Raw genomic sequence first — 15341 nt, 5'->3', positions numbered from 1 at the left:
TTTAGCTCCCTGAAATTTGCCGTCTCATTGTCCCAGATAGTTAGACGTACCATTTTGGATCTACTAAAAATAATTGTATTATATATTTATTAGTTAAAATAAATATTATTTAATAAAGTGTTAGTACCTGTGTAAATGCAATCCAACAAAGATCTTGGAATATGTGTTCTTGTTATATAAATCACTTCCTTGGATGGGCATATTCGACCAACAACATCTCTGATAATATTTTTTTATAGTGAGGAAAAAGAGAATTTATTTGTTTGCGAGACCCCGACAATGGTTTTTTTTTTACCTGGGAAGAAATTGGTTGCACTTGCTAAGCTGATCAATTGGGGGTAGCGTTGGGGCCGAAATATGTATGAAGGTATTGGTGGAATGTTTTCTTCAATCTGTGTAATAATTGTTGTCTCATTGATATTGATTATGTAGGGTTGAACTGTAAGACTGTACCGTTGGTTATTGGGAAGGAGATTAAAATATCTAATGTGATAAATTTTCCCTTTTTCGAACCGTTGGTACATTTTGTCCGACGTAGACATAGGCACCCTCCCTTCCATTTTCTGTTCCTGTTGAGTGGTTTAAAGCAATCATTTCATATGTAGTTGGAAAGAATAAAAACATAGTATTTTTTAGACAAACCTGGATGTCAAGACAAATGAAAGTTGTTCATAAGAAAGCATTTTTGTTTTTGTGATTTGTGATGAGCCACATCCTAATGGTCCTAGCGATTATTGGTTGTGGTCCGAGGTTGTTGTTCTTGTTATTGTGATCTTCGGCTGCATGATTTGCACAGATAACAGTGTGATTTATTTTTTATTGACCTTTTTTTTTAATTTTTTGAAGTGAACATAGTTATAATTTGTTTGTTTTTAAAAAAAATTGGATTTCTTTCATTTAATTTAATATAATTAAAGAATATGTATTTGGAGTGACCAAAATTTAATTTAATTTTTATTTTGAAGTGAAGATAGTTTGTTTGTTTGTTTTTTATTGCCCATCAAAAGGACGTAGCATGAGTATTTGGAAGTGTTAATTTTTAATTATTTTGTTGGATTTAAATATAATAAAAAGGAACTCTACGAAGTAATGTCAACATTATGTCAAATCAGTTATTTAGTATACATTATATTTTATTATTGGTTGAATAATAAATATTAATGATGTTTTATTTTAAAAATGTATAATATAAATATGTTGTTGTAAAATTAATACGGTTCATAATTTGTATTTTTAAATACAAAAAATCACTACTATCTGAAAGAAAATCTACCTTAGATTTAAGTATTAAATTAATATATCAATACTAATAATTTTTTGATTCAAAAAGGAACTTGTAAATATAAAATACCTCCTAGAAGGGGAGGATCTCTGGATGTTGATTTGTCCATAGTGTTGAGATCAGCACTTCTTTAAACAAAATGAAGAATATTAAAATGATTGTTCAGATCGACCACCAAAAAAAAAGGTTACCTAATTGGCTTTTGCGACGAAGGGGTAGAGCTGGTTGATCGTAGACGATTTCTTACCAAATGACGTTAGGAGGTTTTCTCGTGGGATTTTGTATCTACGTGCAGATGTTGATAACTTAAACGGAATACCAATGCTATAGACTAATCGTTTGAATAGCTTACACTGATTAGGTTGAATAACTTAGACTGATTTTCTGCAGAGGGAGAGACGACGGATAAATGTTATGGTGAGCGTAGAGTCAAAGCTTGAATATATATTTTGATTAACATTATGGTTTTGTTTCCATATCTTTTGTTTTTTGTATTAATGGCAGAATATATGTTATTTACTTCTTAGTGAATGCAAGAAGATTTTTTGCTAGAAGAATATTACTATGGGGCCAGTTAAACTTGGTGAAATCGTTTTTGATTTAGAAGTGTATAGCTAGAAGTCTATCTAATAATTAACAGCTCAACAAAAATCAATTCATGCATGCATTTGTTTTATTATAAGGCAACTCGTAAAGGACGTATTCCTTATTGTTTGCATGCATTGCAATTTGTTTACGTGTTCTTAGTGAATAATTAACAGGTACACATAATTAATGGACTGGGCTGCGAGATTGTTCTTTTAATTCGAAGCCCACTCGCTGTAACCAAACCAAACTAAAGCAATTTTAATTCGAACCTCATTCTTTTAATTCGAAGCTCACTTGTTGTAGCCAATTTTGTAACCAAAGCAACTTTAATTTGAACCCCACTCACTGTAGCCAATTTTGTAATCAAAACCAAGTCCAAATCTTTTATTGCAATTTTAATTGGAAGCCCAATCCACCAGTGACATGGTAGTATGATTGGTGGGGATTATTTTGCCCATGTGGCATCCCTTATAAGCTCTCAATTTAGCTTCTTTTATATAGTAGGATTGAATGTTATAAATTTGACTGATAATAACTACAAAAAATTCTTCATAATTTTTTTCTTATTTATAAACGAACAGTGTTTCACTCGAAGAAGTATGACTTTGATAAACACTAAATATGGAAGAGTGGAAAAACTTTTCTTTCGTACTTCTCTTTTGTTTTTGTTTTTATTTTCAAAATTTCGAACTTTGATTTTAATTCTAGATTTGATTATTTCATCTGAAGGTATAAGCGTTTTTATGTTTTTTGTTCTTTTATTTGAAAATATAATATTTTTTTAATAAATGACTATAATGACAGTATAACTCTAAAAATTATATAATATGATATCAAACTAAATAATTATGTTTTTGTATAAAACTGAATATACCAAAAATCGACGGTATATAAACCAAACCGAACCAAAGTAAATATAGATTTAGAATGGTAGTTATATTTTACTAACCGAAATACCAAAAAACCGAAAAAAACTAAAAAAACCGAACCGAAACTGGACCGATATCCGGATTGAACACCCCTAATCAGCGTTCATGAATATAGAGATTAAAAATATGAACTGGGGTTATATAATCCACATGAATCATAATTCACATATAAAAATTTTTTAACACTTTTTAATTATTTTCGAAATTCTTTTATTTCAAAACCGGGATCTGATCTGCCATAATTCGTTAAAATAAAATAAATAATTTCCCCCACCATTATCCTACTATATAAAAGAAGCTAAATTCTAGCTTTCTAAACTCTGCCACATCACCTAAAATATTTAGAGCCAATCAATGTTACACATCAGCATTGGGATAATACATGACATCATTAAGAAGAAGCAGCCGTCGGTTATTATTATATACGAAGACATCAAATAAGAGTTTTACTTGGTCAAATCTTTTAAATAAATTGATATCAAAGGTATCCTTAAATTCTTTCACTATGAAAATCAGTTCTTGGGATTGCATCACATCCGCAAAGCAGCTAAGAGTGGTCACACGGAAGCAAGGTACGTGTACAGTGTTCTCCTCATGGCCATAGGCCAAACTGAGAAAGGGATTAAGATCATCAACAAATTGACTGACCAGGAAGGTATTGCAACGGTGGACAGTTGCTGCACAAACATGCAGATCTCATTACAAGACATCAATCTTTCAATGAAGAAGATCTTTGTGGACTCGCTTGTGCAGATGAAACCCGTTGATAACTGCCATCCCCCAGAAATTAACACGGCTTGCTCCACATGTTACCACTTCTTTCTGATGACCGAGTTCTTTGAGATGATGCTGGGTCTCAACTAACCTCTTCGATGTCAAAACAAGCTTAACGTCAAAGTCCTTAACGTTTGCACGTTCGTCTTTTACATTTTGTTTTAAATATTCCACTCTCGGTTCGCTTTACTAAGTATGACATGGTTTACTTATGTAATGGGATCAATGCTAAAAAAAATTCTAAAAATAAGCTTATCTTTATTTTCTAGCTCTACGCTTTGTTGCATGATTCCTTTTATTTATTTTTTTAAAATGCAAATACAAATATTATGAACTGCTTATTTGCTGAAACAAAAAAAACTATACATATTTTCATTCTTCAAACGCGTATCCCCTAGACTATATTTGCGAAGTGATTTTGCCACATGTACTCTCTACAATCATTTTTACAAAAAGAATGATGACATGGCTAACAAAATTGATGACATGGCTTATAATTAATATGATATGGACAATCACATTTATTATTGACATATATTTTTGGTAAACTTTATAGAATATGACAATAACTAATACATTACACTTAATGTTGATTTATATTTTTGGTAAACTTCTTAAATATGGTAATAACTCATAAATCATCACTAAAATAAATATATTGAAATATGCATTATAAATTTTGAAATATTATTTAATTGTATTTTTATAATTATAACCATGAGCATCTCTGTGTATTCTATTTTTTTATTTTCCTTATCTTACTTATCAGCAGCAGTGTTGTATATATATATTATATATATATATATAATCTTAAACTTTCTCTTGAATTCTATCTCGGTATGCGCAGCCTTACGAGACAGTGAATGGAACTACTGATGTCAAACCAACTCCAGATGATACGAAGATGGATGATGATGGACCAAGGAGAGGAAGATACTCAAGATGGTAACTTGAGGAATATTGTGTCTTTTTTTTTTCCTTTTATAAAGAAAAAAACGATCTAACATGTTTCCATGTGTTACACATTGCAGAGAAAGGAGTTCCACGTTTTTGGCTGATGGCCTTGAACAACAATGATGTTACTTCTGAGGATAATAACTCTAGCGTAATGTTCTTGATGTCAGGCTACAGAGTGTGATTATTGATTAGGCTCTCAAATCACTTAGATGGTGCATGACTGAAGAGCCTAAAGGATTCAAACTTGAGTTATCCTTTGACTCGAATCCTTATTTTAAGTACACAGTCTTGACAAAGTCTTACCATAATATTGTTGAAGGTGACCCACTGCTTGAGAAGTCTATAAGGTAACTGCTTATGCTCTTCTACATATGTTTGATACGTCTTATGAGTATATATAGTAATATTAAATCAGATTCATCTAATGTACACCAGGAGCTCGGGCGATGCTCTTAGTCAGAGAACTGGGTGACATCTCAGAAACCACTATGGCTGGAGTATTGGCCACAGCTGAGGAAACCGAGAGCTTGAACACAAGGGTGTCATCTAAATTAATGCTCTTCGGAAATTTTGAGGTAAAGAATGCATCTTCCTTGCTCATAGGTTAAGTTTTAATTTCTATGTTTGATCGTTTATTTGTGGAAGTTTTACGACTTCTAATTGAGTGTTTATCTATTTGGTCTTCTCATTAGCATTAATCCTATGACTAATCTATCTTTGAAGGTGCATTTTGAAATGCAATGTGGGTGTGATTGTTAGACAATTTTGTTCATGTCACAAGTACATGTTTGTATCAGATTCATCTTGGCTGAGTGATTATTTTTAAATATCTGTTATAGCAGAGTTGGTTGTGGCTGCGGCAGAGGCAGTGGTTGTAAGAGACAAGAGTGATTGTAAGAAGAAAAAGAAAGCAAGAAGACTGAGGAAGGTGGAGATTAATGACAAAGCAGGTGGCTGTGTAAAGGATTAGAGGCATAAAAATGTAAGAAAAAACCTTCAAGGGTTACTAATCCATCAAGAACACCACCGGTTTGTAACAACATGTGGAAGAATATTTTCTTAGTGGAAGGCTGTGCTTGGATATTTGAGGTGTCATAAAGACCGAACTCTGATTTTGTATTTTTGTTTTCTTTGCTGGCGGAGGAGAAAGAAAAACATTCAGAGATTTTGATTGCAACAATGTACGAATTTAAGCTTTTGCTTTCAAATATTTTGTTATTTATGTTTGCAACACTCTGAATGTGGTAAATATATGAGATACACTTTAAAAAATATGCAAAACAAAATCTAATGTTTCAGTTGTTAGCTTCTCAAATAAATAAAGTTAATATCTATAATTCTCTTATATTTGTATCTATAATCTGTTTATATAACTATTTATGTATTTCTAAATTGTATTGTTTTCCATCAAATTATAATAGTTTTTTAAATAGGCAAATAAGAATAACACACAGAAGATCAAATTACCTTTTAATTTAATAAAATGAAATAATTCATTTTACAATTTTTTTATCTTAAAATAAAATTCATATGTTCAAAAATTATATTATATGTCAATTTTAAAGTAAAAGGATAATTTTAAAACTACAATTTAAAATGTACATTGTAAATGACTCGAGTAATCATTATATTAAGCATACTCATTTTTATTTATAAAATCATACGCTTTCTAATACACCGAATAAGAAAATATAGCTACATATTTTAGTTCAAAATAAGCTTTGTTAAAATAAAATAGATATCAATACACTCATTAGAAAGTTAACATCAACCAAGTAAAAACAACTATTATAGAAACAAATCAGAAACACAAATATCCATTACCTTCATAAAGCTATGTCAAGTTTTTTAAACTTTTAATCATTCTTATGAATATGTGATTAGCTGATATAACCTTTTAATCGTTATGTATCCTCATTATTTTTAAAATAGTTACTACATATAAAAATATACTGGAGTATACAACTAAAAACTATTAAACGACTAAAACAGTAAGAGCACTGATTAGTTTCATAAAAATCTACAAATACCAACCAAAAAACTAAGTTCTACTAACTCAATGAATTCTACCAAAGAGTACATGTTATGGAAACCAAATAAAGAAAATCACTAATAGAAACTACAAATATGCTAGAGAAAGAAATATAATAGTTAAGAGTACTAATCATTCTGTTCAAAAAAAGTAAGATAGTTAAAATTCATATGATACCTTCTTTTATATCTACACATTACTAAAATATTAAATATTATATATATAATCATTTTTTAATTGGTGAAGATGGTTTCAGAACCAGAAGAATGGCCAGCGTTTGCAAGTTATTTGGAGGATATAAACAGCCTGAAAGAGAGTTTTTTCCGAGCAGAGATTATCTATGTACCAAGAATGCAAAACAAGAAGGCGGATAGCTTAGCCCGTAGCGCTAGGAATGCAGCGTCATTTGTAGTTCACATGGATCAAGATCTCCCAGTGTGGTTCACAGAGTCAATATGAATCTGTAATGTTGATGACAAAAAAAAATCATTTTTTATAGAAATTTTTCAAATCAATATGGTCTATCATTAACAACTCTCAATTAGAAAATATTAAAATATTTTAAGAAAAGTTAAAGCTCATAATAAAAATAAACCAAAACAATAAAACAATAAAAATCACTATGGCTACACTAAATGGCAAATATGACATACAAATATACACTTAAACTTTATATTATTTCAATATATATATATATATGAACAACTTTCAATCAAATAATGGAACAGTACATCTGTTACACTTTTAAAATATACTATTACTAATGTGATGTTTTTAGAAAACATAATATATGAAAACAATGTAACAATTTTAAAAGATTGTTGTAAATAGAAACTAATAACAAAGAAAAGTAGAAACTAAAAAATTTCTTAATTAAAACATCACTCTTTCATAATTTTTTCTTTTTATTTATCAACTTAAAAATAATTTTAATATTAAATTATAATAGTTTCTACCTCTAATCGATCGAAACATCAAAATTTTAAAATATAATCTATATTTCCAAAAAACAATATTGAAACATTATCCGCGCGTAGCGCGGACCAGAACCTAGTATATGTAACACTAGACCATTCGGTGCATTCCCATTGAAAGAGCTTCACTTTTAAATATCAACCTCCTTCCACGATGTCTCCCTCCATCTCCCTTATCCTCGCAACCGCTGTCTCCACCGCGATCCTCTTCTTATCCACAATCTCCTCCGCCGCACCAACTTCCGGTGTCCGCCGTCCATTCAACAGAATCTACGCGTTCGGCGACTCATTCACCGACACAGGAAACTCACGCTCCGGCGAAGGACCAGCCGGATTCGGACACTTGTCAAGCTTTCCCTACGGCATGACTTACTTCCTACGTCCAACAAACCGATACTCCGACGGTCGACTCACCATCGACTTCGTGGCACAGTCGATGAACTTACCGTTCCTGCCACCGTATCTCAGCCTCAGATCCACTAACGGTAGTAAAGGCACAGCTGCTGATAGTTACGGCGTTAACTTCGCCGTCTCTGGAGCAACGGTGATTGAACACTCTTTCTTCTCGGAGAATAATCTGACACTGGATATGACTCCTCAATCTATCGAGACGGAGCTTGGCTGGTTCGAGAAGTATTTAGAGACACTTGAAACTAGAGATAAGGTTTCGTTGTTTAATGATTCTCTCTTTTGGATCGGAGAAATTGGAGTAAACGACTATGCGTACACCGTTGGTTCTGCTGTCTCAAGCGACACAATAAGAGAACTCAGTATTTCAACACACACAAGGTTTTTGGAGGTAACCTTTCTATCAAATCATGTGCATAATTAATTTTTTTGCAATAGTGATGACTGATGCCTAATTCAACCGATTGGTTAGATTCGGTTAACTGAACCAATTAATTGTTCTCTAATTTGCAAGAACTGTAAAAAACTAAGCATAATCATCAAAACTAAAATATTTTATAAATTTATAGATTTGTTAATTAAAAAATAATTTATTTCAGAATCAAAATACATTTCACGATTTTATATATTCACTAAATTTTAGAGGTTTGATTTTTATTAATTATTTAAAGTCTACAAGCGTTTTACATGTAGTTCTAAAAAACAAAAATAAAATATTTTCAAATTATGAAAAATAGGGATACAATGAAGAAAGTATATATTACTGATTTATGTTCATAAAAATTTATATCTAATATTGAGTAATTTATTATATTATATCATATATTTGCATAAATTTTTAGAAAAAAAATCTATACTATTATTTGCGAAGTAAATTTTTGGAATCAAGCTCTCACGTTAAAAGTTAGAGTGGTTAATAACGTTTATACCCTTAATGAATAAAATGTATAACTAAAGTAAAAAATAAAAATGAAATTTTAATTTATTTGATTAGATTATTGATTAAAATTAATAATAGTAAGAATTATCCAAAATCTGAAAATATAATTTAAAAAGAGAGATAATTTCTGTATATATTGTATTGTTATCTGAAAACGTCTTTTAGTAAAAATTTAAAAACCTGAATTATATAACTAAATATTCATCAAATAAAATGTATAACTAAATTAAAAAAATGAACGAAATTTTAATTTATTTGATTAGATAATTGATTAAAATTAATAATAGTAAGAATTATTCAAAATCTGAAAATATAATTTAAAAAAGAGATAATTTTTGTATATATTGTATTGTTATCTGAAAACGTCTTTTAGTAAAAATTTAAAAACATGAATTATATAACTAAATATTAATCAAATAAAATGTATAACTAAATTAAAAAAATGAACGAAATTTTAATTTATTTGATTAGATAATTGATTAAAATTAATAATAGTAAGAATTATTCAAAATCTGAAAATATAATTTAAAAAAGAGATAATCTATGTATATATTGTATTGTTATCTGAAAAAGTCTTTTAGTAAAAAGTTAAAAACATGAATTATATAATAAATATTAATCAAATAAAATTCTTAATTATATAATTAAAAATAGAATATTGAATTATCCAAAATCTAAAAATATAATTAAAAAAGAGATAATTTCTCTCTATATATATATATTGTATTGTTATCTAAAAAATTATTTTAATAAAAAGTTAAAAACACATATTACATAATTAAATATTAATCAAATAATTTTTCTTAAATTATATAATTAAAAATATAATATTAAGTTATTTTAAGATTTATTTTATTATAATGAATATAGTGTACAAAGAATTTTTCAAAATTTATGAAAATGTTTAAGCCCGCATCGCGGGTAAAACACCTAGTTATTAGTATTTACACTGATCTAGCTGTAATGGGAACGGAGATTTTTTAATTTACCGAATAGTATGTTATAGAATTTATTATATATAAAACACAAAAAAATTACTGTATATAATATTTCATATATGTATATATTGCAACTTGCAAGTCATGACACCGAAGTGATCTAACCGACTAGTCATGCTTAAGATACCTCGAGCAGTCGAGCTATCAATACAACAGGAAGTCCATGCATATGGAGGATTAAGAAACCGGTAAAATACGGCTTACAAATTTGACGCACTAATCTACTATAACCAAATATCTTAGTTTTCCAACATTTACAACTGTAGATAGTTGATATTTATGCATCATTGCTAATCGATATCCAATTTAGTTTCATTTGAATTTAAGATTTTCGGTTTACAAGAATCGAGTCTAGATTGACATGATAGGGTCTCCAACAGAGAAAATGTATTTTTAAGATTACGATAAAGGTGCGAAACCTTAACAAATTTGTGTGTTTATTGAATAAAAACCCTTAAAAAATTGTATATGATTTGGATAAATGAAATTGTTTTAAAGTTTGCTAACCTAATAGACCAGGCTGGCCTAGAGCTTAACCGTATCTTGGAAGAAAAATATCTGCTGGTCATGAACCTAACAAACCGGCTTGGCATATGTTGATTCTCTTATGCTTGGTTATATAACATTTTTCAATTGTAATTGCAGACATTGTTGAACAAAGGTGTAAGATATATGTTGGTACAAGGACATCCGGCAACTGGATGCTTGACGTTAACGATGACTCTGGCTGCGCAAGACGATCGAGACAATCTAGGATGTGTTAAGAGTGTCAATAATCAGAGCTACACTCACAATCTTGCACTGCAATCCAAACTTGAAGAACTTAGGTCAGTCTATACTCTATATACATACTAAAAAACTATACAATGCTTAGCAAAGAGAAGGTATTTAACCGACTCTTCCATCATATTTCCATCATGTTACCATATATGTTGCTTCCAGTTCCAGGGCTGGTTCATGTGATTGCTTTCAATTAGTGAGGCACGGTTAACTAAAACCAACTAACCGACTTGAAACTTTAAACCAAAGCTAAGCAACATGAACCGAATATAATTATAACCAATGGACGATTATTTTTGGATTTACATGTTTTTATATCGATTAAGATTTCTAATAATTTGATCTTACTAGTAGAACATTTGTTTAATCAATTTAACACTTATCAGTTAAATAAAATTAGTTACTCTTTCTCTCTACATATGTTCATTTGATATAAGTAAACACAAAAACAAAAAGGGAAATGTGTTTATCCCGAATGTCTGTTCAAGAGCGTTCTATTATTAACATTTTTGTTGTAAATGCAGGATCAAGTATCCGAACGCCACAATAGTCTATGCAGACTACTGGAACGCGTACCGTAAGGTAATAAAGAACCCTAGTAAGTACGGTATCTCCGAAAAGTTCAAGGCGTGCTGCGGAATAGGAGAGCCGTATAACTTTCAAGTGTTTGACACGTGTGGGTCAGCTTCAGCCACGGCGTGTAAGGAACCGAGTCGTTACATTAACTGGGACGGAGTCCACTTGACCGAAGGCATGTATAAGGTTATGGCCGATATGTTTCTTGATGGCAGTTTCACTCGACCTAAGTTTAGTTACTTGTTGAACAAGAAACTAAACGGTTTATGATAGAAAGATTTTACCGTTTTATATGTTTGGTTTTGGAGTTTTTGACATTGTTTAGTGAAATATGATCACACGAATTTTTCTTATTTTACCAGAAAATGTGACCCGTTCCGAGCTCATACATAAAAAGCAAATGTACTGGAATCTAATGGTTTAAAAATTAGAGCCTATTTTTCTTTATTCTTGTTGTGAATAAGTTTAAACAAAATTGTGGCCCTATTTTAAAAAGGGTTAATTTGTTGAATAACTATATTGGAAGAAAATATTAGTTTTGTAGTAAGAGAGTAGAGAGAGATAGGAAGAAAAAGAAGGAGAGAGGGAAGGAAATGGTTAGTTAGTGAAATATAATTTTTTTGTTGGTTATTGGTTCAAATTTTCCTTTTAAAAACACATAACCAATTTTGTTGTTTTATTTTAATATGTAAACAATAAAAAATAAACAACAACAATCTAAACAAAACTAATTTCTTAGATCAATAGTTTTCTGAAAACACAAACGGTCGCAAAAATTTACTAGAATGAGACTCGAGAAGATGAAGAAAAGTAGCTTTAAAAAAAGATTGAAGAAAAGTAGAAACATGAACCACATTTTAGGTTTCTGGTCATCTTTTTTCTTGTTGTGGATCAAAAACATTTCAGGACCAAAATTTTAAAAATTATCCAAAATTTGAAACAAGTATCTTAATATATCTATACTCTTATTTATGAAGTGATTTTGCTTATTTGTCATGTTTTCCATGAATTTAGTTATTTTTTTTTATTTGTCATGTTTTAATTAGGTTTTAATTGAGACATTAAATTATTAATAGTTTTTAGTTGACTTAATAATTTACTAATTTAAATAATATAACTATAAAATGTGTAACTAGATATATAATTATTTTTATTTTGCTTATTTTTCATGTTCTCCATGATTTTAGTTAATTTTGATTATTTGTCATACTTTTATTAGGTTTTAGCTTAGTCATTTTTATTAGTTTTTAGATGAGACATTAATTTATTAATTTAAATAAAATAACTATGAACTTTGTAATAAGATATATAATTATTGATATATAATGATTTTGATTTTGCTTATTTGTCATGTTCTCCATGATTTTAGTTACTTTTTCTAATTTATCATTTTTAATTAGGTTTTAGCTAAGTCATTAATTTATTATTAGTTTTTAGCTGAGTTATTAATTTATTAATTTAAATAATATAACTATTTCAAGCTTTGTAATTAGATACATAATTTTTTAAAAATAAATTGTAACTTTGACGAGTTAGGAGCAATTCTTATTATTCTGTTTTAAAAACATATTTGTTACTGGATAATATTAATTCATATTTGTTAATGGAGGATGTGGAATATAATATTTCTTTTATTATAGTTTATAGTTTAGTGATAGTATAGATAATGTGTAAGTGATATATAGTTATTTTAGTCTATGTCGTATTATAGTTATAGTAGTATGTAAATGCTAATACAGAGAATTATGATGCCGACTTTATCTTAGTATCCATCTTAATAATGTATTATAATAATTCGCTGACTCTATGCTATGATAGTATATATTTTCATCATATGCCAAAACGAACCGGAGTTTCTAGTTCTAGTGGTAAAGGGCTTACAGCTGTGAGTACCGCCACCTGGGTTCGAATTTCGGCCACTGGAGAATTAACATTTCGGCTTCGCCAGGGACAGAGGACCGACAAGTGGCAACACGTGACTAGTCTGGATCACTTTTCTGGGGCCAGGATACCTCTGTATAATTCAAAAAAAAAAAAGAAATACACATAAAACTTCATTTTTAAATAATATGAAACACTTTCAAATGTTGTCTTTTTGAAAAAGAAGCATGTTTCACTTTTTCTTATTAGTCGACTAAAGATTGTATAAAATTAGAGTAAAGGTATTGATATTTTAGAATCATGAAAAAAATAAAATTTGTTTCAAATGAATTGGTGTTGGTCGTTACTGTTGTAAATATATTAATTTCTTTCATTATTGATTCACATTAATTATATGATTTGGTTTTAGTCACTTATTTTGAAATTTAATTTGTAGGAACTAGGACTCATGCTTCTGTTGATAAATGTTATTTTGGAAACTTTGGTAATTTCCGATCTAAGTTATCTCAAGAGAATTCTTTTATTCTACATAGTTTCACCTTCAGTGATTATACCATAAAATATAGAACGACTCCTCTGCTTTTTAAGATATATTTCTATAGAATAACCAAAATCTTACTTGTGATGATTTTCCAAAAGAAGTAAGAAATAATTATTTCAAGGAATTTAAATAAATATTGGGACGTCAATAGCATTTTCAGTCAGTGAAATTTCTATATCATATTTTGTTTGTATTGATGTTTCATATTTGTAGTATGTTTGTTCATGAGTTCTTCTTTCTAATGTTTTATGTTTTATATATTATTGAAACTTTTTTTGAATGTTGAACCTTAAAGATATCTTATTGCAAAGGAAGATCTTTAACTAAGTTAGAATTAACTATTCTTGACACAATGCAAAATTTTATTCAGAGTTTAATTTAATTTAATTTTTTTTTAAATTTGGATTTAATTTCCAGATAGAATAATATGTATAAAAAATAAGAAAAAAAATTCCACACAACAAGCAATTGAAATTTGGTTAAAAGACCGAAAACACACAAAAATTAGTATTTATATCTAATTAAAGACATTAGGATAAATATACAAATAATATTAAAATAAAATTATTAAGAATATACATCAGCTCGTATAAGAATAAACTGGGTGCGAGCCCACACCTATTTTTTAATATTATGATCAGCTTTTATAAAAATGAATCTTAGTTGAATGAATAATCTATTTAAGATTGATGGCAACAAAATGAATTTATTTAAACTATGTACGTGCAGGACGAAGGGCCCATAAGTATTAAAATGGGCCGATATTGAGGCCCATAATTTCATCCGACAAGACGTGGAAATAATCTCTGCCGGGAGAAGATTCCACAAGACGATTCCCGCTCTTTCTTGTCGATCGAGGCGCCAAAAACCAAAATCGATCGTCTTTTTAGATTCCATTTCGAAGAGCACGGGATTCCAATTTCACCTGAGGCAGCAAATCGAATTGAGAGAGATAATGTTTGGGAGGCTGAGACCGCCGCCATCTTCGCCGGACAGTCTAGAGAGATATCCAGCGAAGATCATTAAAGACGATCCTCTCTCAGTCTACGGTACTCTCTCTCTCTCTCTCTCTCACTGTCTCTTTTCCAATTTTCAGATTCCGACCACTTGTTCTCTAATTGACCAGCAAAGGAACCCTTAGTCAAGCTTGATTTCAAGATCTAGGTTTCCTTTTTGTAGAGTCAACACTGCTTAAGCTTAAGCAAGGCTCAAGACTGGACACTGTTGGTCCTTCTCCAGTAACAGAGCTTGAGAATCCGCCTTCATCTTCAGATACACAGAGAGAAGCTCATGATGATGTGTCTCTGTGCAATGGCTCTGATGATGCAATAATGGGTATAAAGAAGAATCCGTCAGTGCTATCTATGTTTTGCAGGTACAAGAATCAAGCTCAGGCACGAAACTTGTCTCACACAACGACAGAGACTGAGAGTGCTTTGTAATGCGACCAAATCTGATCTTCATGTAGTTGCCCAAGATTGCCAAGACAGAAATATAATTGTGCTGAGTTTATTGATGTAAAAATGTAACTAGACGATTCTGTTTGGAAGGTGTCTAAAGATACTATGCATTTTTCTGTTTGTGTGCAATTATATAATTGTTGGTTAAATTTCTACCCTTTGATTTTATGCATCTGAAAATTGTAATAAGAGCGACCAAAGCCACTAAGAGTGGATTGGAT

The 15341-nt window shown here is 29.9% G+C and overlaps 2 protein-coding genes across 2 annotated transcripts; both read left to right on the top strand.

Moving 5' to 3' along the window:
• Nucleotides 1–7632: 7632 nt before the first annotated feature.
• On the top strand, nucleotides 7633–11685 carry LOC103873141 (GDSL esterase/lipase At3g48460-like). The gene is made up of 3 exons (XM_009151568.3): nucleotides 7633–8335; nucleotides 10528–10709; nucleotides 11187–11685. Exons 1-3 carry the CDS (start codon nucleotides 7691–7693, stop codon nucleotides 11506–11508), a joined length of 1149 nt encoding a protein of 382 aa, XP_009149816.1. The 5' UTR covers nucleotides 7633–7690; the 3' UTR covers nucleotides 11509–11685.
• Nucleotides 11686–12613: 928 nt separating this feature from the next.
• On the top strand, nucleotides 12614–15275 carry LOC103873140. Its single transcript, XM_009151567.3, has 2 exons — nucleotides 12614–14709; nucleotides 14840–15275. Exons 1-2 carry the CDS (start codon nucleotides 14616–14618, stop codon nucleotides 15100–15102), a joined length of 357 nt encoding a protein of 118 aa, XP_009149815.1. The 5' UTR covers nucleotides 12614–14615; the 3' UTR covers nucleotides 15103–15275.
• Nucleotides 15276–15341: the final 66 nt, after the last annotated feature.

The sequence above is a fragment of the Brassica rapa genome, chromosome A06 (genome assembly GCF_000309985.2).
Source record: "Brassica rapa cultivar Chiifu-401-42 chromosome A06, CAAS_Brap_v3.01, whole genome shotgun sequence".
Lineage (NCBI taxonomy): Eukaryota > Viridiplantae > Streptophyta > Magnoliopsida > Brassicales > Brassicaceae > Brassica > Brassica rapa.
Note: the sequence above shows the minus strand (reverse complement) of the source record. Positions and strands in the feature narration are given on the sequence as shown.